Source organism: Monodelphis domestica, chromosome 1 (genome assembly GCF_027887165.1).
Source record: "Monodelphis domestica isolate mMonDom1 chromosome 1, mMonDom1.pri, whole genome shotgun sequence".
Classification (NCBI taxonomy): domain Eukaryota; kingdom Metazoa; phylum Chordata; class Mammalia; order Didelphimorphia; family Didelphidae; genus Monodelphis; species Monodelphis domestica.
In genome coordinates, this window is record NC_077227.1 from 511,141,943 (window position 1) to 511,166,173 (window position 24,231).

The window sequence follows — 24,231 nt, forward strand, 5'->3', positions numbered from 1 at the left end:
CACCAGGATATGATATCTGGTCCCCAGGCTAGTCTGACTCTACATAAACTTTTCCTGAAATGATGAGCCCTCTGCTAGTACAAACATGGATCTTCTCCATGACCTAAAATCCTCAGACATTTTAACACCAACTGCTTAGTTTAAATGAACACTTGGCATTCACCTTCCCCTGCCCCAATACAAATGCAAGAGTTCAACAACAAAAATCACTGATGAATGGAACTGAGGGGTGAATATTAAGGAAGTCAAGTTACTATGTTCGTTCAACAAATACTTCATATGAACTTACTCAGTGCTTATTATGTATAAGGCATTATAAGAGTATGAGGAGGAGGTCTGGATCCATCATTCCCCTATCTTTAATCTAGTGCGAACACATGTAGACAACCTAACTACTGAGCAGTTGAAAGGAGATCTGAGAAGTGATGAGTCAAGGCTGGATAGAGGGCCTAGCAGGACTATCTGGGGTTCCCTAAACCTTAGCTAATACAAAGGAATTCCATTTTTTTGAGAACTGGCAGAATGTTGACATCTTGGGCAAGTATCCTACTTCTGTTTGCCTTTGCATTGATCCCTGTGACTTTGGGGAGAAGGGACCTATTAATTCCAATGAAAGGTAGGTTGAACACCAGGCCTAGAGCCAAGAGATCTCATTCATTTTATGTGTAATCAACTAAAGCCCAGATTGCTTAAAAGTGACAATTTGGTGCATTATAGGTACAAAGCTGGAAAGAGCTTTGGTGTTATGTCCAACTTGTGATTCCATTTTTACTTTTCTTGACAGACTCTTGCATTTCCTTCTCTAGCTCATTTGACAGATGAGGAAACTGAGGCAAACCAGGGTTAAATGATTTGTCAAGGGTCACACATCTATTAAGGGGCTGAGGATGGATATGGATTCAGTTCCTCTCAACTCTAGGCCCAGGGCTCTATCCATTGAACCACCTAACTGCCTTAGCAGTCATCTAATTTGAGCACCCCAATACAAGGTCCCACTCATAAACCTCAGAGGCAAGGCTTGAGACTGGATCCAAGGCTAGTGCTCTTTCCACTATGTCCCAGAGAGCCTCTGTAAAATGATCAGATGTAAAGTGATCAACCTCCCATACCTGTAAATTGAGACTATGCAAAATGCTGTGTAAACTTCAAAAGGATATATAGATGCAATCTACTGGAAAATAGTGCCTTCCTTATGGCTTTGGGGTCCTCCTTAATGCTAGTGCCTTCCCTCAAATTATCTCCAATTTAGCCTGTAAAAACCTGTTTGTTTTTGTTTGTTTGTTTTGGGTTTTTTTTTTTTGCATCTTTACCCCATTAGATTGGAAGCTCCTAGAGATTGGAAGTTCCTAGGGGCTGTTTTTATCTTTCTCCATCTCTAGTGCTTGGCATATTGCCTGCACATAACAGACGATTAATGCTTTTTAAAAAATCCTTACTTCTAAGACAGAAGAGTTGCAAGGGTTAGACAATCGAGGTTGTGCCCAGGGTCACAGCTATATATATACTAAGAAATGCTTGTTGACAGAACTGGACATCCCATCACAAGTACCTGGGACCAGGCCTCTTTCGCAGAGCGGGAAGGGGCCTCTACAATCATTGTCGGGGTCAGTAGCGATACCGCTGTGATCTTGTGCTCGGAGGGCTGAGGGAGGGCCTACCGGGCCTCTGCACACACTACCCCAGCTGTCCCGCCTAAGGCTCTGTCGGAAAAATGGAGCCAACTGTCTTGAAACCGGCTGCCAGACTTAGGCGCAGGCGCAATTCCTAGCGGCGCTTCCCCGCCCCTCTCCTAGCCAGTCCCACTTTCTCAGCCATGCCACGCCCCGCTTCAACACTGCTGAGCCTAGCGCGCCCTCCGCTGGACACGGCTTCGAGCACATCACCACCTATATCCCACCCTTTCCTCTCCCCTGCTACTGCAATTGGCTCACGGGACCGAATCCTCACGTTCCGATTGGTCGTCCCGGTCCCGCGTCGGGCGATAAGATGGCAGCGGACTGCTCAACATAACTTAAAGAAAGCGTGAAGCTTCATCTAGGAAAAAGGAAGTCGCTGCCTTTCTCCTCACGGGGCCAGGCTCTCCGGCCCACCTGCGCTTGTATGGCTATTACGGGCTTGGCCAGGTCTGGGTTCGAGACCAGAAAGCTACCTACGTAACTAACAATCAACAGCGTGAGCCTGGGGATGGGGGTGGGGAACAGGGCAGCAGGGCGCGATGACGCAGCTGTGACGTATGCGGTGTAGCGTGACGTGACGTAGCGTGACGTGAAGCTCTCCGTCCTTTTCATCCTCCTGGGTGTCTGGTCGGTAGCTCGTTCAGGTGAGCGGATGAACATGGCGGCGCCTGGGACCTGTGGGGACGCCGCCTGCTGCTCTCACCAGAGCTCCGTGCCCAGCGTGCAGCAGACCCTGGAAGAGATGGACTTCGAGAGAGGTGGGCGGGGCAGGAGCTAGGGCGGCCTTGCTCGAGTCTGCAATGGGAGGCCACAGGGCTCTCCGGGAGGCTTGGAAATGAAGGACTGCTCCCAACCTTCCTCCTCCTTACGCTGCTTCTCCACTCTCTTCCATTTACTGTTGGTGGAATCAATTCTAAATATAGAATCTACCAACACTAAAAAATGGGGCTGGGGATTTTTTTCCCCCCCGTCCTTGCAGAAGAGGAGAAATTAGAAGCTATGGGACTAAAGGACTTAACTGCTGTTCAGAGGAAGGGTCTAAGCCCTGAGGATTGCCTGGTAACATGTGCAGGTCTCTGCCAAATGTGTATTGGATTAAACCCATTCATTTCAATTCACCACTTATTAAGCATCTACCAAATGTGCCAGACACTGTACTTTGCACTGTGTCCCACTCTGAAGATAAAAAAAACAAAAACAACTTGACCCTGCTTTTTAGGAGCTTATCCCATGATGAGTGGGAAGCTAGCAGAATTCAAAACTTATACAGATTGGGATATAAAAGCTTTTACTTTCCTTGGCTGTAAAAATAAAGAGGTTGGTCTACGGGGATCTCTTGTGTAACCTAGTGTAATGAAGAAGTTTGTCATGACAGCAAAGAGGATTCAAGTCTTCTTTCCACCATTCACCTGGATCAAGTCACTTCTCTGAACCTCAGTTTCAACCTTTATAAATTGAGGTGTTTAGGTTGTCAGAGGTAGTACTAAATTAATTCTTATGTTCCTTTTGGTTTAACCTGGCATGAAACCTGTGAATGGTCTGTAACCATGTCCCAATTCTGTTTTTGGGTCTCATCAGAAGGAATGGTAGAAGTACACTTGGGTATTTTCCCTCCTTACTAAATTATAAATTTCATAAGGGCCTTGTCATATCTAAACTACTATCTAAAATTGTCATATCTAAACATAATATGTGTTATAAAACTTTTATTAATATATTGTTTGATTACTCAAAGTATAGAATTAAAATAACTGAGCAAATAAGCTGCTTCTCTCAGGCTCTCTCTGTTCCCCAACCCCTCCCCCCTCCAAAAGATATAATAAATGAAATTAGGCCTTTCAGCATTAAATCTGGAACTTCAAGGTTGAAAGATAACTAACTGGCCTTGGAGAGTGGCAGGAATGAAATCCATATACTTTATGCTCTGACTCTTCATAGGAATCTGGTCAGCAGCACTGAATGGAGACCTAGGAAGAGTGAAACATTTCATTCAGAAGGAAACAGACCCCAGTCAACCTGATCCTTCTGGATATACTGCCCTGGTAAGTTTAAGACCTAGAATTTGAAGAGAAATACTCCCTTTAGGTTCTAGATCAAGGCAGGAGGAGTTTGAATTGAGGGAAGAAAGTCAGTTCTAGGGAAGGGACATTAAATCAGATGAAGAGGCTTACTGGATGAAAGAGAATTATTTATAAAGATAATTCAAGGAAGTAGAGTCAGGATAGTGGACTGAAAGGAAGCAATTGAGCCTAGCTTGCCACTATCCCATCTCTAAAATGATATAGAAAACACACTAGTGCACACTCTGATTGGGAAAGCCAAGAAAAGGTCACAGTATGTCATTGTTCCAGCCTAGGGCAGCTTTGGAAGACAGGGAAGTCTGTAGATACTTGGGATAGAGGCTGGCCAGGAGCTTGCATGATTTATTTGGCTGGAAACATTTTGACCTACAGGGGCAAAAAGGAGTAAGACAAAGCATAAAGGCAAGAAGCACCAAGTCAGAAAGAGATCTTGGGAAAACCTAGAATTAGTACCAGATGCAGAAATGCTATCTGGAAGTAGTGTAGCCTATACCCAGTTCCTGGTTATAAATCTAGGACAGAGAAGAGCTTGGGCCTTCTGATGTTCTGAACAAGGAACAAGTTCTAAAAACCTATCTCTATGCCTCTGATTCCAAAAGCATAGAAGCAACTCAGTTCTAGCCTTTGCCCAGCATCTAAGTCTACACTAGAATAACTAAGGCAGGAGTCTGGGATAGAAGGGAAGCTGACAGTTCAATTGCCCTGTACCTTCAGAATCTGCCATTGGCCTAACAGTGACTTAGTCTAGTAATATTCTGCTGATACTCAACCACATACAAGCCAACAGACTCAAATGTGGGCTAGGAAATTGCAAAGCTCAGACCAGGAGAGCAGAGAACAGTTTCTCCATGGATCACCCCACTTGGGAGTATATTGAAGACTTGCAGGTCCCCAGACTGAGCTGTGAAAGCAACAGAAGATTTAAAAGGATAGAAACCCAGAGGAGACATCTCTAGTAGTATAGAGCCCAATACTAACATGATGCCCAAAGTTAAGAGGTAGGTTGAAAGGGGAACAGCCAAGTGACTCAGTGGATAGAGAGCCAGGCCTGGAGACAGGGTTCACATCTCTCCTCAGACACTTCCTACCTGTGTGACCCGAGGCAAGACATTTAACCCTAATTGCCTAGTCCTTATTGCTTTTCTATCTTGGAACAGATATACGGTATTGTTTCTAAGACAGAAGGTAAGGGTTTAAGGGGAAAAGTAAGCTGGAAGAATGAATAAACAAAATAAAGAACCCAGGACCCAGGAAATACCCATAATTGGCATCTTTTTTGAGACAGTGCTTGTTGGGGGGGGGAGGGGGACTTTGTGTGGTAGCTGTGATAATTGTTTCCCTCATCCTAGTTAAAGATGTGCTCTAATTAAAAAAAAGAAAAACCTATAGTTACTATGGTAACGATAAGATACAAACATAGAAAAAGAGAATTGCTTGGAAAAAATCTACAAGCAAAACTTCAAAGAAAAATGCTGCTTACATGTAAATCCAGTGAAAATTCCCAGATTAAAGAGCTAAAATATTATTTTAAAAAACCAAATGAGAATTATGGAATAAAGACATGAAAAGAGACATAAGAACTTAGGAAAAGAGATGAAAAAAACTACAGAAGAAAGTAACTCTGAAAATTGGAACTGGACAAATGAAAGCTTGATGAAGCCATAATACATCAAGAAGTAATAAAACAAAGTTAAAAAATCTGAAAAAAAAATAGGAGAAAATGTGAACTATCTTATTAGAAAAGCTAATATATCAAAGAGAGATAATTAGACTCATTAGACTCCAAAAGTTAGGATTAAAGAAAGAGCCTGAGCCTCATATTCCAAAAAATCATGAAATCAAACTACCCAAACATCTTAGAACCAAAAGGCAAAGTAGAAATTTAGGAGTATCTACTGATCACCTCCTGAAAGAAACTCCCAAATGAAAATCCTCAGAAATATAGCTGAAATCCAGATGGAGAAACTATTATAAGTAGCTTGAAAGAAAGAATACAGGTACTGAAGGGCCACAGAATCACACAAGATTTAGTAGCTACCCATAATCGAATGGAATGGACTTCTCTACTGGCAGCAATGCAGGACAATTCTGAGGGACTTATGAGAAAGGACGCTATTCACATCCGTAGAAAGAACTGGGAATAGAAACACAGAAGAAAAACAACTGCCTAATCACATGGGTTGAGGGGGATGTGATTGGGTATATAGACTCTAAGCAATCACCCTAATGTAAATATTAATAATATGGAAATAGGTCTTTATCAATGACACATGTAAAACCCAGTGGATTTGCTTATTGTCTGTGGGAGGGGGGTGAGAGGAAGGGTAGGAAAGAACATGAATCATGTAACTATGAAAAAATATTCTAAATTAAATAAAAATTTTCAAATTAAAAAAGATTTAGAAGCACCATATTAAAGGAATGGAGAGCTTGAAATATGATATTCTAGAAGGCAAAGCATCTAGGCTTGCAACCAAGAATAATCTACCCAACAAAACAATATAATTCTACAAAGGTGAGAATAAAATAGCCTTTAACAAATAGAGGTTTTCAAAACATTCCTAATGAAAAAAACCAGGGCTGAGTAGAAAACCTGACATCCAAACATAGAGGTCAAGAGAAGCATTAAAAGATAAACAGTGAGAAATGGAGAACTAAACAAAGTGAAATTGTTTACATTCTTATAGAGAGATGATACATGTAGCCTCTCAGAACTTTGTCATCATTGCGGATCACAGAATGATTAATTAGAGTACCTAAGGATGATTGTGTTATATTTGGATGATTTCAAAAGTAGAATAAAATGGGGGATATGTGCTGAAAAAGGGGGCAAGAGAGAAAGAATGGGGGAATTGTCCCACATAAATGAGATAAAATGTATAAAGAGGAGTTTATACGAGGGGGAACAGTAGGGAGGAAGTAGACAACATTTGAACTTCACTTATCTGAATTGGTTAAAGGGGGGAGATACATATACACAAGAGAACAGAAATAAGAATTGTAGATTAAGGGGAGGTACTAGTCAGAAGCAAAACAGACTCTCAAAGGGGGTGGGGAAAAAAGAATGATGGGTATAAGACAATAAGAAATAAGAAAATTAGCAATCAAAACAATGTATATGGGATGAATTCATCAATAAAATGGAAGAGACTAGCAGAATGGATTAGAAAACAGAACTTAACATATTTGCAAGAAACACTTGAAACAGAAAGACACACACAAAATTAAAATAATGGCAGAAGCAGAATCTCCATTTCAACTGAAATAAAAAAGGAGAGGGGAGTATCCTTGATCTCAAAGCAGAAACAAAAATAGACCTAATTAAAGAGATAAGTGAAGAAAGTACATTTTTAAAAGGTACTCTAGACAATGAATTCATGTTGATATTAAACATGCACTAAAAGGCATAGCATATAAATTCTTAAACATCAAATGAGTTATAGAATGAATTAGACATTAAAAATATTTTAGTGAGGGACCCCAGTTATATCTGTCTCAGACCTAGATAAATTGAACCAAAAAAGACAAAACAAAACCCTGTTGAATATATTAATAACAAAACCAATAAAAATCATAAGATTATTTTGCCATATGAATAAAAAGGGCTTTTTTGTTTGTTTTGTTTTTTTGAAGAGTTTCTTTTTCAATGGAGGTGGAATAGACAAATAAATGTGATACAAGTTAGAATGTGATTGGGAATAAAGGAGGGCTAGCTTGGCACAACAGATAGACCATGGGAATTGGAATCAGAACAACGAGGTCCAAATGTCACCACTTAATGTGTAATGGACAAATCATATCCTCTTAGAATGTCAGTTTTCTTACCAATAAAATGGAGTACTTTCTACCTATTTTGGTGGAAAGAATTTTTTATTTTGCCCTTAAAGAACCCTATAAATGTGAGGTTTTTTTTTTGTTTGTTTTCCAGCCCTATTTTTGAATTAAAAGTTTTTGACAATACAATATCCATTTATGTTAAAAACAGGAGAAAACATAAGAATAAATGGAGGTAGGTATTTTCTAGCTGTGTGACCCTGGGCAAGTTACTTTCCCCCATTGCTTGGCTCTTACTGTTCTTCCACCTTGGAATCAATACTCAGTATTAATTCTAAGATAGAAGGTAAGGGTATAAAAAATAAATAAAAAGAATAAATGGACGTTTTCTTAAAATGTCAAGTAATATTTATCTAAAACAAAGCAAGCATTATCTGTAATGAAGATAAGCTAGAAACTTTTCCAGTAAGATCGGGGTTGAAGTAAAGAAGTCCATTTAATACCATTACTATTTAATGTTATATTAGAAATGTTAGCTGTTGCAATCAGAAAAGAAAAAGAAGCTAAAATAAACTAAAATAAACTTTTTGCAAATGATATGATGATTTACTTGGAGAACCCTAGAGTTCAACTGAAAAACTAAATTAAGCAATTAACAACTTCAACAAAATTGTGGCTTAAAAAAATAAACCCACACAAATTATCCATGTTTCTGTATAATACCAACAAAATCCAGTAGGGAGAGAGAAATTCCATTTAAAATAACTATAGAGAGTATAAAATACTTTGTCTACCTATCATGACACAGGAACTATATAAATACAATTAAAAAACGCTTTTTACACAAAGGCAGATATAGATAACTGGAGAAATGTCAATTTGTTAATGAGTGGGCAGGTTCCAATTTAATAAGACTACTACTTAATTTAATTGACTTACTCAATGCCATACCAATTAAATTACAAAAGAACTACTTTTTTTAGAGCTAGAAAAAAAGATGACTATCTGGAAGAACAACAGGTCAAGAATATCAAGTTGGGGGTGGAGATTGGGAGGGTTGGAATGGAATGGAAAGAAAAGGAAGAAGGTAGTATCTGATCCCAAACCACACCACAAAACCATAATTGAAATATTAAATTTAGTACTGGGTAAGATAGAGGAGTTGTTCAGTAGAATAGATTAAATACACAACATACAAAAGTGAATGAATTGTCTGGTGTTGGATAAATTCAAAGATCCCAGTTATTAAGGCAAGAACTTTGACAAAGTCTATTGGGAAAAATGGAAAGTGGTATGGCCATAACTAGGTATAGGCTAACATCTCACCTTATGCTAGGATAAGCTCCAAATGAATATATGATTTAGATATAAAGGATGACAATTAAGCAAATTAAAGGACCACAGAAGAAATTACCTGTTTGATCTGTGGATAGGGGTAGAATTCATGCTCAAATAAGAGGTAGTTTCATAGGAAATAAAATCAGTTTTGATTATGTAAAACTTAAAAAAGGTTTTGCATAAATAAAACCAATGTAGGTAAAATTGGAAGAGAAACAGGAAATGAAGGAGATAATTAAAGTCTTTGCAGAAAGTTTCTCTGAAGGTTTCATTTCTAAGATAGGGAACTGAGTCAAATTTATAAGATTAAGAGCCATTCTTTAATTGATAAATTGTCAGAGGAAGAAATCCAAGCTATCATTAGCCATATGAAAAATTACTCTAATTTACTAAGTTAGAAAAACGCACATTAAAACAACTTTAAGGTCGTACCTCACTCCTATAAGATTGGGTAAATTGACAAAAAAGGAAAATAATAAATGCTGGAGAGGCTGATGAAAAAATGCACTGTTGGAGCTGTGAACTAGTCCAACCATTTTGGAAGCAATTTGCAACTATTCCCCAAAAGCTATTTAACTGTGCATACCCACTGACTCTGTAATTGCAGTGATACAACTCTTGGGGCTATACCCTAAAGAGATCAAAGAAAAAGGATTCATGTACAAAAGTATTTATAGCAGTCCTGTTTTGTGATAGCAAAGAATTAATTGTTCATTGAGGGGAAGCCCAAACACTTAGAGGCTGAACAAGAATGTGAATGTGATGGAATACTATTGTGCTATAAGAAATTATGGGGGGCATAGTTTCAGAAAAATCTTGGAAGACTTATATGAACTGATGCAAAGAGAAATGAGCAAAATCAGGGAAATGAATTTTAAAATAACTATAATATCATAAAGACAATCCATTCAGAAAGACTTAGTAACTGTGACCATTACAATGACCAACCACAAGTTCGAAAGATGTGATAAAATATGCTTTCCAGAGAGAAGTGATGGACTTAAGACTGAAGGTTGAAGATATTTTTCTTTCTTTCCTTTTTATTTTTGGATGTGTCTAATCGAGGAAATTTTTTTGCATTACTATACATATTTGTAATGGGCTTTGTTTTTCTTTTTTTCATTTGGTAGAGGACAAAATTTGGAATTGAAAATAAAATTGAATTTTAAAAAATAATGTAATTCTAATATTTAGCCTTTTGTTCCTTTCTTCCTGTTTTTCTCTTCTTCTTTCAGAGTTGGCTCTTAGGTATATAGATAATTCTCATTTCTGATTTCCACTGACTTGATTCCCTACAGCACTATGCCAGTCGAAATGGACACTATGCTGTGTGCCAGTTCCTCTTGGAGAGTGGAGCCAAGTGTGATGCCCAGACACATGGGGGTGCAACAGCTCTGCACCGAGCCAGCTATTGTGGGCATACTGAAGTGGTTCGACTACTGCTGTCACATGGAGCTAATCCAGGTGTGGCAGATGATGATGGAATGACCAGCCTACATAAGGTATATAGCAATTTTTAAATATCCTTGCTAATTAATTGGAGTGAGGGAAGGAGGGATTTATGTCATGAATAGTTCAGGTAGAATCAGATATTGATGATGACTAGTAGCAAGAAATTGGCTTTTTTTCAAAAGTTCTCACTTAGGGATAGTGGTAAACAAGACCATAGGAGAAGAAATGACTTAGCCAAGGTAGGTAGTCCACAAAGCAGAATTTGTTTTTTATCCTCTGGCTCTTTGATGAGGGAGTCAAACCAGAAAGAGAATCAAACTGAGATAGGCTCTTTATTTCCAGGATGTTAGAATAGTGACCATCCACTTTTTGGAGATGAGGTAATTTTATTGGGGTTTCAGGGCCCATCAATGGAGAAACTTCAGGAAAGAAATGACAGGGCTAATTTATTAGATTCCCTCTTTCTTTTTCTGATGCTTGTTTTCCTTTGCAGGCTGCTGAGAGAGGTCACTTGGATCTGTGTTGCCTCCTGCTGCAGCATAGTCCAGCTTTGAAAGCTGTTCGAGACCGAAAGGCTCGGTTAGCGTGTGACTTACTGCCATGTAACAGTGATCTTCGAGATCTGCTTGCTAGCTGAATACCAGATTCCAGTCTCAGCGAGGATCCTGGAACCTGGATCCTCAAGCACTTTCCTCTATCCCTGCATTCTACAGATGGGAAGCTGAAAACTCAGGGCTTACGAGACTGAACAGAAGAGATAGGACCATCTTGAGGGAGTTAACTACCAGGCCAGGAAGGGAACTTGGTACAAGCACTCAAGCCTGACAGGTGATCATATTCCAAATTAGCACACATTAGTAGAGATGTCTTGTCCAAGCTATTTCCCTAGCTCAGAATCAGTACTCTTGACTAAGGGGGAAAACAGCTGCTTCTGCCCTTTTCTTTTGGATAAAATATTCCCCTCCCCTAATACTCTTATCCTGTGAGTTAATCTCATTGTTGGAGCAGATAATGAAGAATAGAATCAAACTTATTTTCACTTTAGTATTTTCCTGGCAGTCATAAACAACTTCAGTGGCCTTAAAACTGAAGGCAAGAAATCTAAATCTGTCAAATTTACCAGGAAGCAGTGTTAACTGGATTAAAGAAAATCCCAGGGCATTGGGCTGCTTGGACATTCTCACAAAGCATTAAGGCACTTACAAGGAAAATAGCTGATGGTGTTGTTCATTTTGGACTGCCCAATTCAGGTGAGAATTTAAGAAGCAGCTTGGCATAGTAGAGAAAGTGCTGAATTTAGTCAGAATCTGGGATTACATTCCTGCCCCATTACTACTTTTGTCATCTGTAGATGAGCCGGTTAGACAAGATAATGTCAAAGATCTCTTTCTGCTCTTAAATATAGTTTTTAACTCCTTGCTCACAATAAGCATAGGCCTTTTGAACTTGATCTGAGTCCAGGAGTGTAGTCTTGGTCGCTGCTGAATCTTTAGGAATGTTAAGTTGTTCATATTCCCTCTGGCTTTCATCTGTTAATCTGGTTCTGGAATCATCTGTTTTAGCATCTTTTTTTCCATTGAAGGACAAGATTTTAATCAGCTGGATAGTCAGACTACCCCTGAGGAATTTCCAGGGAATTGGGGAAGGGAATTATGGAGTTCAATTTTGGTGATTGGGAAGAGGAACAAGACCAGGTTTGCTTGGCTTTGCTCTGAATATGGAAAAAGAACTCTATAAGCAATAGCTTCATTTAGACCAATTGAAAGAAACAGGTCCCAGTTCATGGACAGGGCAATACAACAATCTTCTTTGAATTGATTGGGGAGCTCTGGTTCTTGCTAACTATTCTGAGGAATAAAGGTTTAACATTTCTAATAAAGGAAAACAGTTCATCAATTATTGATTTAGAGATTTGTGGTGCTGTGTCTAGTGTCAAGTGTCTGGGGTTATCCTTTTTTGGAGTGAGCACTCCTGTGACAGGTAAAGCTTGGCTTATGTTTACTTAGTTCAGGAAATTCAAAATTCATGATTTACAGAAGAAAAATGGGGAGATATTAGAAAAGAGAATTATGGAACCATCAGGCAGTGGGGAATAGAAAGTCTTGGTCTATCATCAGTTGAAATTAGTTCTCCCTCTTAAGGTGACACTTCTGGGTTTACCAGGGCCTCTGCTGAACACCCTGTTGCCTCGGTTCATAGAAGACATAAAATCCTGTTTCTCTTTCTTGGCAAATATGGTATTATCTTCCCACCCCTCCAGGCCTTTATGCAATGAGAAAATAATGTGGAGACCATTCATTATCTTAGACCTTCTGACATCTCCTCTTGCTGGATGATCATTTGATGATCATTTGAAATGATCCTGCTATACTCACACTCATACACTTGGGCTAGGTGGCTCTGCTAAGATTGGTTTGTCAGTATTTAGAGGTCAAATAGAGGGTATCAGGGAGTCGATGGGGATCTGACTCAGCCATAACAACACTATATCCTGCCCTCAGCTGGGCCCTATTTTAGGGCTGCTATTTTAGTTAGTTACAGAACCACTGAACTATCTCTGACCCTGTGGGTCTTGGCTTCATCACTGGTTCTAAACTGGGTCCTTCCTGTGCCCTCTATCCCTGTGGCAGAAGTGCTGCCGATATAAAAAGCAAACTGCAGCTCAACTAGCCATAGTGGGGGAGTGAAGAGCAGGGGGGACCATGGATTTCATGAGCATTCAGCAGTTGGTAAGCTGGGGGCTTATGCAAAGCCCTCAAAATTTTCTATTGTACAGTGACCATTTCTTGTAAGGAATCCCAAAATTTACTGTTTGTACAGTATTCAGGGCAGTTTTGTTGTTGACTAGAGTGTAGGTAGCAGCAAGAAGAGAAAAATATTTCAGGATACTTCTGTCAGGTAAGCTGGCACCTGCTTTGTACTTTTCTATTGTTCCTCATCTGCTTATGTTCCAAAGGCCTCACTCACAGGGATGTTCCTGTGTTATCCCATAGCTAGCCTTCTTTTGACAAGTTGCAAAGTTGTATTTAACTCAGGGAAGTCTATTTTGTTGGTAAGGGAGTGAGAAATTTAGGTACCAGAAATTGCTTCTCTGTTTCCTTTCCCAAATTCCTTGTTTTCACAGCTCTGAGCGTCTGGAAGTGTTGTTTGTGGTGATAGAGTTGGTAGGGTATCACGTATATAGATCCCTTTGGAGTTTATGGGAGTTATGCCCTGGACCATTAGGATTGAGTAGTGGGCTGGAGATGTCTTAGCCCTAATGGCCAACTTTCAGTAAGCCTGTGGTGTCCTGTATAGAGCAAGATTCCTAATTATTTTTGCTGTAAGAGGGAGGATGGCTCCATCCCAAGAGGTAGAGAAGGGATCTTAAGGGTCATCTAGTTGACCTGATTTTGTATATGAACAGATTACACTCTAGAATAAAGTTGTCTACTACTGGGTAACTTGCAGAATTGGAGCCATGAGGTTGCTCTCAGGTCAGTCAAGTACCCAACCTCCTCCTGGGCCTGCTGGGCACTAGGGGTAGAGTAAAGATCCTATGCTCAATTCAAGGCCACATTGGATTTTCCTAGGAACCCTGGGCAGTGAAACTAGGAGGGGGCAGGAAACATTGATCCAGGTACTCCTTGGCTGCGAGGACTGAGGCGGCTGGCTATGTAGTTAGTTCAGTTTAGGGAAAGGTAAAAGTCAACACAACTGCAGAAATTAGACATGCAGGTTTCTAAAAGCACAAGTTCTTAACTTTTGACGTCCATGAACTTGTTTTTCAATTGAATTAGCATTCTTTGTACTCTTGTGTATTTTAGTTAATGCATTTTAAAACATTCTGAAGGGGGTTCTAAATTTCATCAGATTACCAAGAATGAGGTTGAGGGTCCATGACCCAGTAAAAGTCCCCTGCTCTAAAGGTGCTCTATTTTCTTCCCACCCAGTCTGATCTTTACAGTCCTTCTTTCCCACTGTTCCTGGCCCTTTGGCAATGAGGAAACAGGACTGAGTCTATCTCTTGGAATAGTCTAGAAATCTGGACTTCTGCCCCTGGGTCTGCCCCTGAGGAAACAGGAATGAGTATATCTCTTGGAATAGTCTAGAAATCTGGACTTCTGCCCCTGGGTCTGCCCAATAGTAGCAGGGCATTGGGTGGTGATAGGCTGTCTTCTGTTTAGCCTGTTGAAAGTTTTCTCCCCCCCAACCCCCCCTTATGTGACTCCATCCAACTGCAAGGACAAATGTGGTCTAAATAGATCTAAGGTTATGTCCCTCTACTGGGACAGGTGCAAGGGCAGATGGCTGTCGGCCACTGCCTGAATCCTCATGAAGCACTTATGTTGGTGAGAACTTGTCCTTTAGCTGAGCTGAACTGCAAACCCAGAGGCATCAAAGTGGCTTCCTTGGCCACTAGGTTCAGGTACAAGGTGCTGAGCAATTGTTTTCAGAGGGCTTTGAGAAATTTCCTGACACTCTTTCTCCTGTTTCTCATAGATAAGTGATGAGAGAGCTGAGGGCAAAGTTCCAGGGATCAGACATGGAGTCCCTGATCCTGGAGGCTGGAGAGGTGACCCAAGACTAGGTCCTCTCTGGACTGTGGCTTTGGAGAAACAAAAGTTAGTGGAAGAAAAAAGGAAGAAGGTGAGTGGGGAAGTGGAGACTGAGTGACAGCTGGAGAGCTGCTAAGGTAATACTGGTATAGAACAGTAGAACCTTGGGAATCCATGCTTGAGTAACCTTGAGCTTTCCAAGTGAAAGTTATAGTGAAAAAGTTTTATCAAATGACCTCAGGTTTTCAGGATCAGTTTTTGATACCTGACTATATTCTCCAAACCCAGTAGTTACTACTATCCTCATTCCACATGCATCATATATTTCTTTTCCTCTTTCAGCTCGAGACTTTTAACAATTCCAGGGTGAAGCTTGAGAGTCTAGATGACTTGGAGAATTTGGTACGGAAACGAAAAGAAAAGCGCCTAAAACGGAGGGTCCCCCCTAGGGTGCCAGGTCCCCCAGTTCAGGTGAGATGGGGAAGACCAGGGAAAAGCACCTAACAACTCAAGAGCCTGGGGTGCATATTAGACTGACCTACAACATTAAAACTATGACTGTTTTGAATGATCCAAGATACTATTCTCTGTCTAATCCAGCTGCAGCTCCTGTCCCAGCAGCAGCCTGTAGACCTCGAGACATTTCTGAAGGCAGCTGTTGAAAACCAAGAGCTCCTGATTGACAAGTACCTGGCAGACGGTGGTGACCCTGATGCCCATGACATGGTAGGGTATGAAGAAATAGAACATACCCAACCTTGACGGTATTTCAGACCTAGTTGTAGGAGTCAGAATTTCTTCGTTCTAGTCCTCTTGGAAAGATACACATCCATCCTCATCTCTGCTTCTCTTTTGGTCCAGTTTCATCGAACAGCCTTGCACTGGGCAAGCCTGAAGGGTCATAGCCAGATTGTGGACAAACTACTGGAGGCAGGTGCCACAGTGGATGCTCGAGACATGGTAAGTTGGAGGGCAAATTAGAAGACAGGGTTAGAAGATTGGGGAATCTCTTTTCTTGCAATGGGACTAAATTGGGAAAGCTGATCCTAAGGGACTATCTTCTGAGGCTTTTCAAAAAGCTTAGGATTTTCTTTTATAGTTGGACAGGACACCTTTGTTCTGGGCCTGCCGTGGAGGACACCTAAACATCCTTAAAAAGCTGCTCAACCAAGGGGCTAAAGTCAATGCCCGGGACAAGGTAAAGGTTCTGGTAGAGAACATAGAGGTGTTAATTCCAGGGTTTCAGTGCTGGGAAGCTGATGCTATGTCTGAAACCTTCAGTGGAACAGTTTCTTTGCCTGGGGGAAAGGGAAATTTCTTGGGCTTAATATGTCAAAGTGTTTGGGTGTGGTAAACTGTCTAGAATTAAAAAAAACTCCTAACCTGTCTAGATCTGGAGTACACCCTTGCACGTGGTTGTTCGGACAGGACACTGTGACTGCCTTGAACACCTTATTGCTTGTGGGGCCCAGATTGATAAACAAGATAAGGTAGGAAACTTGTTTCAGTTAATAATGGGGGGAAGCAGCTGGATGGTTCAGTGGATTGAGAGCCAGGCCCAAAGACAGGAAGTCCTGGGTTCAAACCTTGCCTCAGACACTTCCTAGCTGTGTGTCCCTGGGCAAATCACTTGACTCCCATTGCCTAGCCCTTACCACTCTTCTGCCTTAGAACCAATACAAAATATTGATTCTAAGATGGAAGGTAAAATAAATAAATGGTAGTACCATGTTTAAAAAAGAATTATTCAAGGAGTTAGCTTCTCAATGGCAGCACTTGTTATCTTTGTGGAATTGTAGATTTATATGCTATTTCTTCTTAGTGCCTCAATTAGCTCATTTTTCATATTTGGGAGAGACAAGGAGATAAGATGGGTATAAAGAAGAGGGCCTAACTCTTAGTATGCTATTCCTGTAGGAGGGAGATACAGCCTTACATGAGGCAGTACGGCATGGCCGTTACAAGGCCATGAAGATATTGCTGCTCTATGGGGCCTCGCTGGGTGTTCAAAATGCTGTGAGTATAGTTGGCCAAGGGGCTTTCAAAACCTTAATGTGGAGGTTGGCTTTCTGGGAGGAAATAAAACATACTTATGACTGACTATCCTTTGCTCTCAGGAGGCAATGACACCTGTACAACTAGCACGAGATTGGCAGAGAGGCATCCAGGAAACACTACGGGCCTATGTCGGGCATCCCCGAACTCGTTGCTGAAGACACAAAACCATGTAGATGCTCCTACCATTCCATCCCCTTCCCTTTGGTCCCTTTTCTACTAGTTATGGGTGGTTCCCTGGCCATAAATTGGGATGTTCCCAAGTCTAATCCCTTATCCTATTGGGCATTTATCTGTTTCCACCTCCCTCCCCAATTCCTAGGGATCTATATAGAAGTCCAGATTATTTATTTTGCCCTTGAATTAACCCTGGTAGCTACCTCAATGAAAAAAAAAATCCCATTAAGAGAAAGCAAGGTCAGGATTAAGGATGGACTTTACAAATAGCTCTAAGAGGTGTCCTGTTTGGTTTAAACCAATCAGACAGTAATTTCTCTAGAGGGTAGGAGAGAAGAAACTCAAGTTTGTGGGTGGTAACAGTGAAGTGAATGAGGGTAAGGTTTAAGATACTCACAAAGGTAAAGTTAGGGCTAGTGAAGATTAGGGAGATGGAAATTATTTGGTGGTGGATCAACTGTGGTCCCACAAAAGCTGTTCAGAAGCATCAGAACCAGAGTTGCTCTTTAGCTGGTGGCTGATCTCAATTCTGTAGCAATTTCTCTAGGGACTCTTCCTCAGCAGCAGCAACCCTGATGGTGATGGGGTGTGGCCCCACTAGAAAGTTCCAGTCTTAGGGATTCATGAGTTGGTGGTTGTGACCTCAGCAGAGCTTTAGTATGCTCTGGGGGGCTTTTTCATTCTGTCTGTAAAACCCTGGGTCCATAACCAACTCTAGTTGTTCCAGATTCCCCCAAGACTGACAAATTAGAGTATCTTCCCAGGGGAGTCATTCCCCTTGAGCTTTGATCAGAACTTCTGAGATTTACTTCAATTTCCATTCTCACTAGGGCCTGCTCAGTATTGTGTGGTCTCTTGCTCTGTGGTTATGTGTGGCTCACCCTGGATACTTAGGATGGTGACCTGTACTTGTAAGGGTTGAGGCTACCCTGTGTAATACAGCAGGTAGGACTTCAGTCCTAGAGATTTCCATGGTTTTGATGCCACCTCTCTTTCCTGCTTGTCAAAGAAGAAAATGTGCCTGGTGTCTGAGCAAAGTTTAGGTCCTTGGGCTTCCTTGTGCCAAGGCACAGGAGAAAAGGCTGCAGAAGGGATGGCGGAACTGAGTATATATAATGCATTCTGGATACTTCCTCCATATATTTTTGTACACTGAAAATGATTAACTGAGACTTTTTTCTTTTTATATTGCCTTTCTTAGTGGATCCTGGTAGATGGAATCCTAAGACAAGTTTCTACTATCCTTCCCTAGACTAAGGTTTCTGCTTTTTGCTATTAGTCCAGTACTGCTGGTCAGGCTGAGATCTTAGCACTGGCAGAGCCCTCCTTATCTTCAAAAACTTTGCCTTGGGCCCACTGACAGAAGAATATAAGGGGAAACAGTGGTGGAAGCCCAAAGAAGGGCAGGCCCACTCCCTTAGCCTGTTATGGGCTGTGCAAGTTCCCTGGGCCAGGCCTAAATTGAAGGCCTGGATTACATATTCTTAACATGACAAGTGCCATTGTGGCAGCTAATAATCCCTTTTAGGGTCCCACTTCCCTTGAGTTTTGAGGCTACAGTGTCCTCCATGCTCCATAAGAGCAATAGACAAAGCCCACCCCCTTGGGCTGAGGCTTCAACTCACCAGCAGCAGCTTGGCCTTGCTTTCTAGGCTACATAGCCTGTCAGGCTGGTACCAGAGGGAAGAAGCTGTTACATGATTATGGTAGTGACTACTCCAAAGTCAGAAAATGGAAAAATGCAGTAAGAGCAAATGAAACATTTTTATATGGATCAATTTGTTGTTGTTATTCATTAAAACTGATTCTCTTTCGTAGCCTGGTTATATTCTATGGCATGAGAAATGGTAGGAATAGAAAGAAGATGGAGAAAACGATTTACGGCGATCCGTTTCTCACTTTGGGTGCCCAGACTTTGAACTAGAAGTGTGACATCTTTAAAGCAAAGCTGCTGTGTCCTGAAGTTCTCCCTATGGCCAACAGAATGTAGTGTTTCAGGAAAATTGCCAATCTAAGCTTAGAACCTCACCATTTACCAGGAGCACTTGGGGGGAGGGGAAGGATAGTGTCACCCGTGGGCCAGGGTGTCCCTGCTTCACTTTTGAGACTCTGGACTTATTACTTGCGCACAGGGGACAGTTAATCAAAGGCTCCTCCCTCTTAGGAAAGATTAAATACCAAGTCATTTGTGCCCTTTACTTGCTTCAGCTGAGAGTTAACTGCCCATGCAGTTCTACTTTGTGGTATTTCATCTAGGCAAAAAGACTACAAAAGGAAAAAGGCACAGCAATGAAATGACCCCAAATCTCCTTGACAGCATAAAAAGGGCCTGGCTTTTGTTTTTAACCTTTACCTTGTATCTGAGATGGATAATTATGTATTATTAATTCCAAGGCAGAACTGTAAGGGCTAGGCAGTGGGGGTTAAGTGACTTGCCCAAGATCACACAGCTAGAAAATGCCTGACATCCAATTTGGGCCCAGGGCCTTCCATCTACAGGCTTCCTCTGGCCTACATAGCCACTTAAGCTATCCCTGAACTGGCTTCTTCTAGACTAGGTCTGTAACTGCCTCTTAGGCAGTGATCTCCGGTTCCCAAGGTTTCTCATGTAATGACAGCAAGTAAAGAAGAGAAGATGCCTCTCCATCTAAATGCCCAAGATTAGGAAAGATTTTCCTGAAAGAGGGGCCTAGCTGAGAAACAAATCCTCTCTTCTATATGCCAGCTCTAAGGGTGCCAATCACACTATCTGGTTACACTGCATTATAGGCCCTTTAGAAGCAAACAAAGGTGTAAGACTGGGTAGGACACGGCTAACTAGCAGGTTGTTATAAACAATGACCTGGGATCACAGTAAGGAAAGATTCCAATTGTAGCACACCTCCCTTCACTGCATACATGACACCTCAAATAACCACAATACTGTTAGTAGCAACTAGTCCTAGGATTAGAGGAAGAAGAGAGGGTCCTTCACCTGCATGGAATGAGGGACCACTTCTAATAATTTAAAGCAGCAAGGCCAAGTCAGGAAGGGAAGTACAGCTTCGGGCAGACAGAGGCAGGAGTGACCTGAACCCTTAGTTCAGAGAGAGCTGGGGGTGGGAACAGCTTGCTCTTTTTATTTGGGCAAACAGCAGCCTCCACAGGAGGAGTTTTGGGGAACAGACAGGCTGTGCACCTGCCACTAGAGTTCTTAGGGTTTGGCACATGAAAGACATAAAAGAGAAAGATAAAAATGTGGCACTGTGAAGAAGGGCACTGCCTCGAAGGCCAGAGCTTACTGCCATGGACAAAACCTCCGGATCAGAGCCTTGGGCAGAGACTGCAGTGTTCTTGGCTCACTCTCAAAGTGCTGCCAGCAGCAGGTGCTTGGCAAATTAAAAACAATGTGAATGCAGTTCACAGCCACATGGTAAAGAGTATAATTTCTGCATTCGTGTAGTAAATAATACTCCACTATCATCACAGCCTTAAGGCTATGAAGCATCCCCATGAGGGGGAGGTAAGGAGGGGAAAGGGCACCTTGGGATTCCGAGATGATGGGTTTTTCTTTAATTCCCTGTTGACTCTTCCCAGGAGCAGGGACTGGAGAGTGACGCTACAGCTGATTTCCATCCCCACAGAAGAGGCTGGTTTATCTGCAGCAGGCTCCTAACACTGGCATTAGGCCCAGAGCCCATGTCTCTAAAAGCCACCTAAAACGTGGCCAGAAAGGGAGGGGACAGGTTGGCATGAAGCAACTCCTTGGTTCACTCAAGCTCCCCCACTTGCTTGTCCATCCCCAGTTCTGGGGCTGCATGGCAAGGAAGTTAAACTCCTGGGTTCCTCCCAAGACTCTCTTCTGTTGGGGCATTTGGCCTGCTGTTGGCTGTCCCTGAAAGAGAAGTGAAGAAAGGTCATAAGTCTCTCTGACTAGGAACCAAGCTGAGGCAGTAACAAATACAGAAACTGCTTGGGTAACATAGGGCAGAAAGAGGTGGCCTCAAGGTACCTTGGAGACTTCAATCTAGTGAAGAGCTGGGATTAAGAAACAGATTTCTCTTCATAGAAAGCAAGTCCTAGAGTCAGGGCCATGGAAATAGTGGTTCTTCCCGTGGAAATGGAAACTGGAGTAGGCTAGGAAGGTATATGTGAAAAAAAAAAAAGAACCCAGCCCTTAAGAAAGAAGCAATCTTGGCTAAAAAGACTGGTTTTCCATAGCTCAGTGGGGATTTGGCAGGCATTCTGCCTCTCAAGAGAATGAAAAACAGTACTAAGGACAGAAAAGTTCAAACACCACTCCTTCCCAGAAGGGGGGCAAATCAGCACACCACCAACCTTGGCAGGAGAGGACTTCTTGGGAAGAGAGGCAGCCTGCCCTACTAGTCTTGTCATTGGACAGAAATGCCAGCAAGGCTCCTCTATACATCAAAGGCCTGTTAAAGCCAAAGAAAGGGGGGAAAAAATGGAAGGGAAGATATTTACCTTGGGTGTTTTCTAAAAAACAAAAATTCTCACTAGTCCACAGTCATCTATCAACTGCAGTTTCCAACTGTGCCAAAGAGGGAAATGTTTACTGGGAAGGCTGGAGAGAGAGGGGGGATGGGGAAGAGGAGAGAAAGGAGAGAGGAAGACACAAAATATTTAGCTAAAATGGCAGGTCAGTCAACACATACATTGAGGACTAGACCAGGAGATACCATATTTACTCACAATTCCCACACAAGTTATAGCAAATGTTAAAAAATGAGACATTCTGTAGGTAAATCATTTTCTGCTGCCTAGTATATATACCAAGAAACCTGAGGCATAAAATCTCTGAGATGAGCCTCTTGGTAGTGAATAGTGTAGATTAGCTATTTTCACTTTGATAAAGTTTTTGATGGGACAACTAGGTGGTTCAGTGGATAGAGAGCCAGGCCTTGAGATGGAAGGTCCTAGTTCAAATCTGACCTCATCGACACTTCCTAGCTGTGTGATCCTGGGCAAGTCATTTAACCCCAATTGCCTAGCACTTACTGCTCTTTTGTTTTGGAACCAATACTTCCTATTGGTTCCAAAGCAGAAAGTAGGGTTTAAAAAAAAATACATATGACAAGATTCTACATCAATGGCTTTAAAAAAATGTAGTCCTTATTTAAAATGGCCACTGATATTCTGGTACATTAATCTGAATAAATAAGCATTAATAGCAGAGTTCCACTGGAAATTATTCTAAAACTAGTAATTACCTTTTCATAAATGATCTGAAAGAGGTCTGCACCATTTTAGTTTAGTGAAGACCCTAAATTCTCCATAGAGAAAAACCAAGCTAATGGAAAAATTAAAGAGGCCTCACAAATCTACATTAATGTATAAAAAATAGGGCTGCTAAGCCTCACTATGGCATGTGTTGATAATCAAGAAGAACTTTAAAAAAAAAATTCTCTGGATACAGCAATTAAGAGAAAAACCAGGGAAAGAAATTTAGGGTGACCACAGGTTGTTCTCAAATGAGCAGTGTTCGAAAGGTGCTCCTATAACCAGAAAGGCCACAGAATTCTAGGTACCATTTAAAACAAAACTGAAAAAATTTTTCTAGACTATCTGTACTTGGAAAACATCTTATGTATGGTTCGGTTATCCCTCTTCAAGATGTATCAAAATCAAAGTGAGACCTTAAAAAAGGAAAATGAAGAGATTTTTTCTAGGTGTACCAGGACTCTTTAGTCTGAAAAAAGAAAAACACATTGAGAAAGTATGTAATTCAAGTACTTAAAAGTTCTTGAAGGGTATATTCAATGTGAATTATTCAGAATTTTGAGATTCCAATCTTATACAATTAGAGACGCTCTTGAACTCAAAGGATGAATTTCAAGAGGAAAAAAAAAGGGCTAGGTTACATAGTACAATCCCCAAGGGATGCCAGAGATACAAAGTATAAAATAAAAGCAATAATGCCTTGAGTCTATTAATAGATTCATAATAGAATATTCTAATAGCTTGACTAATCTGTAGAAATAACATTTCACAAAATCTTCCCTCTCTAAAAAAATATTGGTCAAGACATCCCTCAAGTTTAAATATTTTTAAAAATCATTTAAAAACCCTTACCTTCAATCTTAGTATCAAATCTTCACCCCCTCCCCCAACCCCCAAAACCTTACCTTCCATCTTAGAATCAATACTATCAGTTCCAAAGCAGAAGAATAAAGACTAGGCAACTGGGGTTAAGTGACTTGTCCAGGGTCACACAGCTAGGAAGTGTCTGAGGCCAGATTTGAACCCAGTTCCTCCCAACTCCAGGTCTGACACTCTGTCTGCTGTGCTACCTACCTAGCTGACCCTTAAATATACTTTTGCTTTTAGCAATCATGGTGACTGATGCAAATGAGACAAAGGGCTACAGTTCTGACAATTGTGTGGAAGACTATGAGCAAAGACAATACCTGTCAGCATCTGAGGCAGCATCTGTTTTCCCTCTACACCATCCCCAAGAGGGTTCCAGTGCAATCTATGAGGGATCCCCAAGTTATATCTTTGGTTACTACTCCTAAGTTCACAAATATATATATATACACACACATATATATATATATATATACACACACATATATATAAATAAAATTCAGTTTCTTTGATAGCCCAAGAAACCTAGATTTCTAGGAATGCTTCATTTTTCATGACTTTTACCACTTTCTTATATTATCCCTGCCCTTACAGACTCCCATCCCCATTCCTTTGGCTCCCTCCCTTCATACAACTGGTCTACCCACAGTGGTACTCAGTATGTTACTAAGAGGTAAGGGATTAGATATCACCAAACTGTTCTCATTAGCTGCTTTCCTAGTAGTAATGATTTCTGATTTTTAACCCATTTACAACCTTACTTTGTCTCATTTTTAACTAGGCATTTTTGAGATGGATTGGAGCCAAATATACAGAAGAGTGGTAAACATACAACCCAAAGGACTACATTTATTTACTTATTTATTTATTTTTAACCCTTACCTTCCATCTTAGAATTGATACTGTGCATTGGCTCCAAGGCAGAAGAGTGGTAAGGGCTAGGCAATGGGGGTCAAGTGACTTGCCCAGGGTCACACAGCTGGGAAGTGTCTGAGGTCAGGTTTGAACCTAGGACCTTCCATCTCAGGGCCTGGCTCTCCATCCACTGAGCCA

General features: G+C 41.2%; 3 protein-coding genes across 6 annotated transcripts in view; 2 read left to right on the forward strand and 1 right to left on the reverse strand.

The window, feature by feature from the left end:
- On the forward strand, nucleotides 1-14,941 carry ANKRD39 (ankyrin repeat domain 39). 2 transcript variants are annotated; one of them, XR_458645.3, is made up of 5 exons: nucleotides 32-2,434; nucleotides 3,615-3,718; nucleotides 10,168-10,371; nucleotides 10,815-11,149; nucleotides 14,804-14,941. XR_458645.3 is itself a non-coding variant. In XM_001370395.5 (4 exons), exons 1-4 carry the CDS (start codon nucleotides 2,329-2,331, stop codon nucleotides 10,956-10,958), a joined length of 558 nt encoding a protein of 185 aa, XP_001370432.2. In that variant the 5' UTR covers nucleotides 1-2,328; the 3' UTR covers nucleotides 10,959-12,228. The 2 variants fall into 2 exon arrangements, 1 of the variants encoding a protein (XP_001370432.2); XM_001370395.5 differs by lacking the exon at nucleotides 14,804-14,941 and having other exon boundaries at nucleotides 1-2,434; nucleotides 10,815-12,228.
- ANKRD23 (ankyrin repeat domain 23) lies at nucleotides 12,892-18,908 on the forward strand. The gene is made up of 9 exons (XM_001370422.4): nucleotides 12,892-13,050; nucleotides 14,804-14,950; nucleotides 15,202-15,330; nucleotides 15,460-15,585; nucleotides 15,721-15,819; nucleotides 15,959-16,057; nucleotides 16,251-16,349; nucleotides 16,777-16,875; nucleotides 16,977-18,908. The coding sequence occupies exons 1-9, from the start codon at nucleotides 13,024-13,026 to the stop codon at nucleotides 17,070-17,072; spliced, it is 921 nt and encodes a 306-aa protein (XP_001370459.2). The 5' UTR covers nucleotides 12,892-13,023; the 3' UTR covers nucleotides 17,073-18,908.
- CNNM3 (cyclin and CBS domain divalent metal cation transport mediator 3) overlaps nucleotides 18,837-24,231 on the reverse strand; it is a 23,673-nt gene continuing 18,278 nt past the window's right edge. The window contains exons 8-9 of one of the 3 annotated variants that reach the window (XR_458643.3): nucleotides 21,556-21,655; nucleotides 18,837-20,965 (exon numbers count right to left, since the gene is read on the reverse strand). Coding sequence is in view for 2 of the 3 variants with exons in the window: in XM_007475889.3 (XP_007475951.1) it covers nucleotides 20,901-20,965 (65 nt within the window). In the remaining variant the exon portion in view is untranslated. Of the gene's footprint in view, nucleotides 21,656-24,231 lie in introns of all 3 variants that reach the window. The other 2 variants (XM_056813066.1, XM_007475889.3) reach the window with 2 other exon arrangements.

Bases quoted from the DNA above. Each gene is read 5' to 3' on its own strand.
- ANKRD39 (XM_001370395.5), top strand. From the start codon at position 2,329: ATGAACATGGCGGCGCCTGGGACCTGTGGGGACGCCGCCTGCTGCTCT. The intron at 2,435-3,614 runs GTGGGCGGGGCA...GACTCTTCATAG, and splicing joins AGAGATGGACTTCGAGAGAG to GAATCTGGTCAGCAGCACTG. The intron at 3,719-10,167 runs GTAAGTTTAAGA...GATTCCCTACAG, and splicing joins CTTCTGGATATACTGCCCTG to CACTATGCCAGTCGAAATGG.
- ANKRD23 (XM_001370422.4), top strand. From the start codon at position 13,024: ATGGATTTCATGAGCATTCAGCAGTTG. The intron at 14,951-15,201 runs GTGAGTGGGGAA...TTCCTCTTTCAG, and splicing joins TGGAAGAAAAAAGGAAGAAG to CTCGAGACTTTTAACAATTC. The intron at 16,876-16,976 runs GTGAGTATAGTT...CTTTGCTCTCAG, and splicing joins CGCTGGGTGTTCAAAATGCT to GAGGCAATGACACCTGTACA.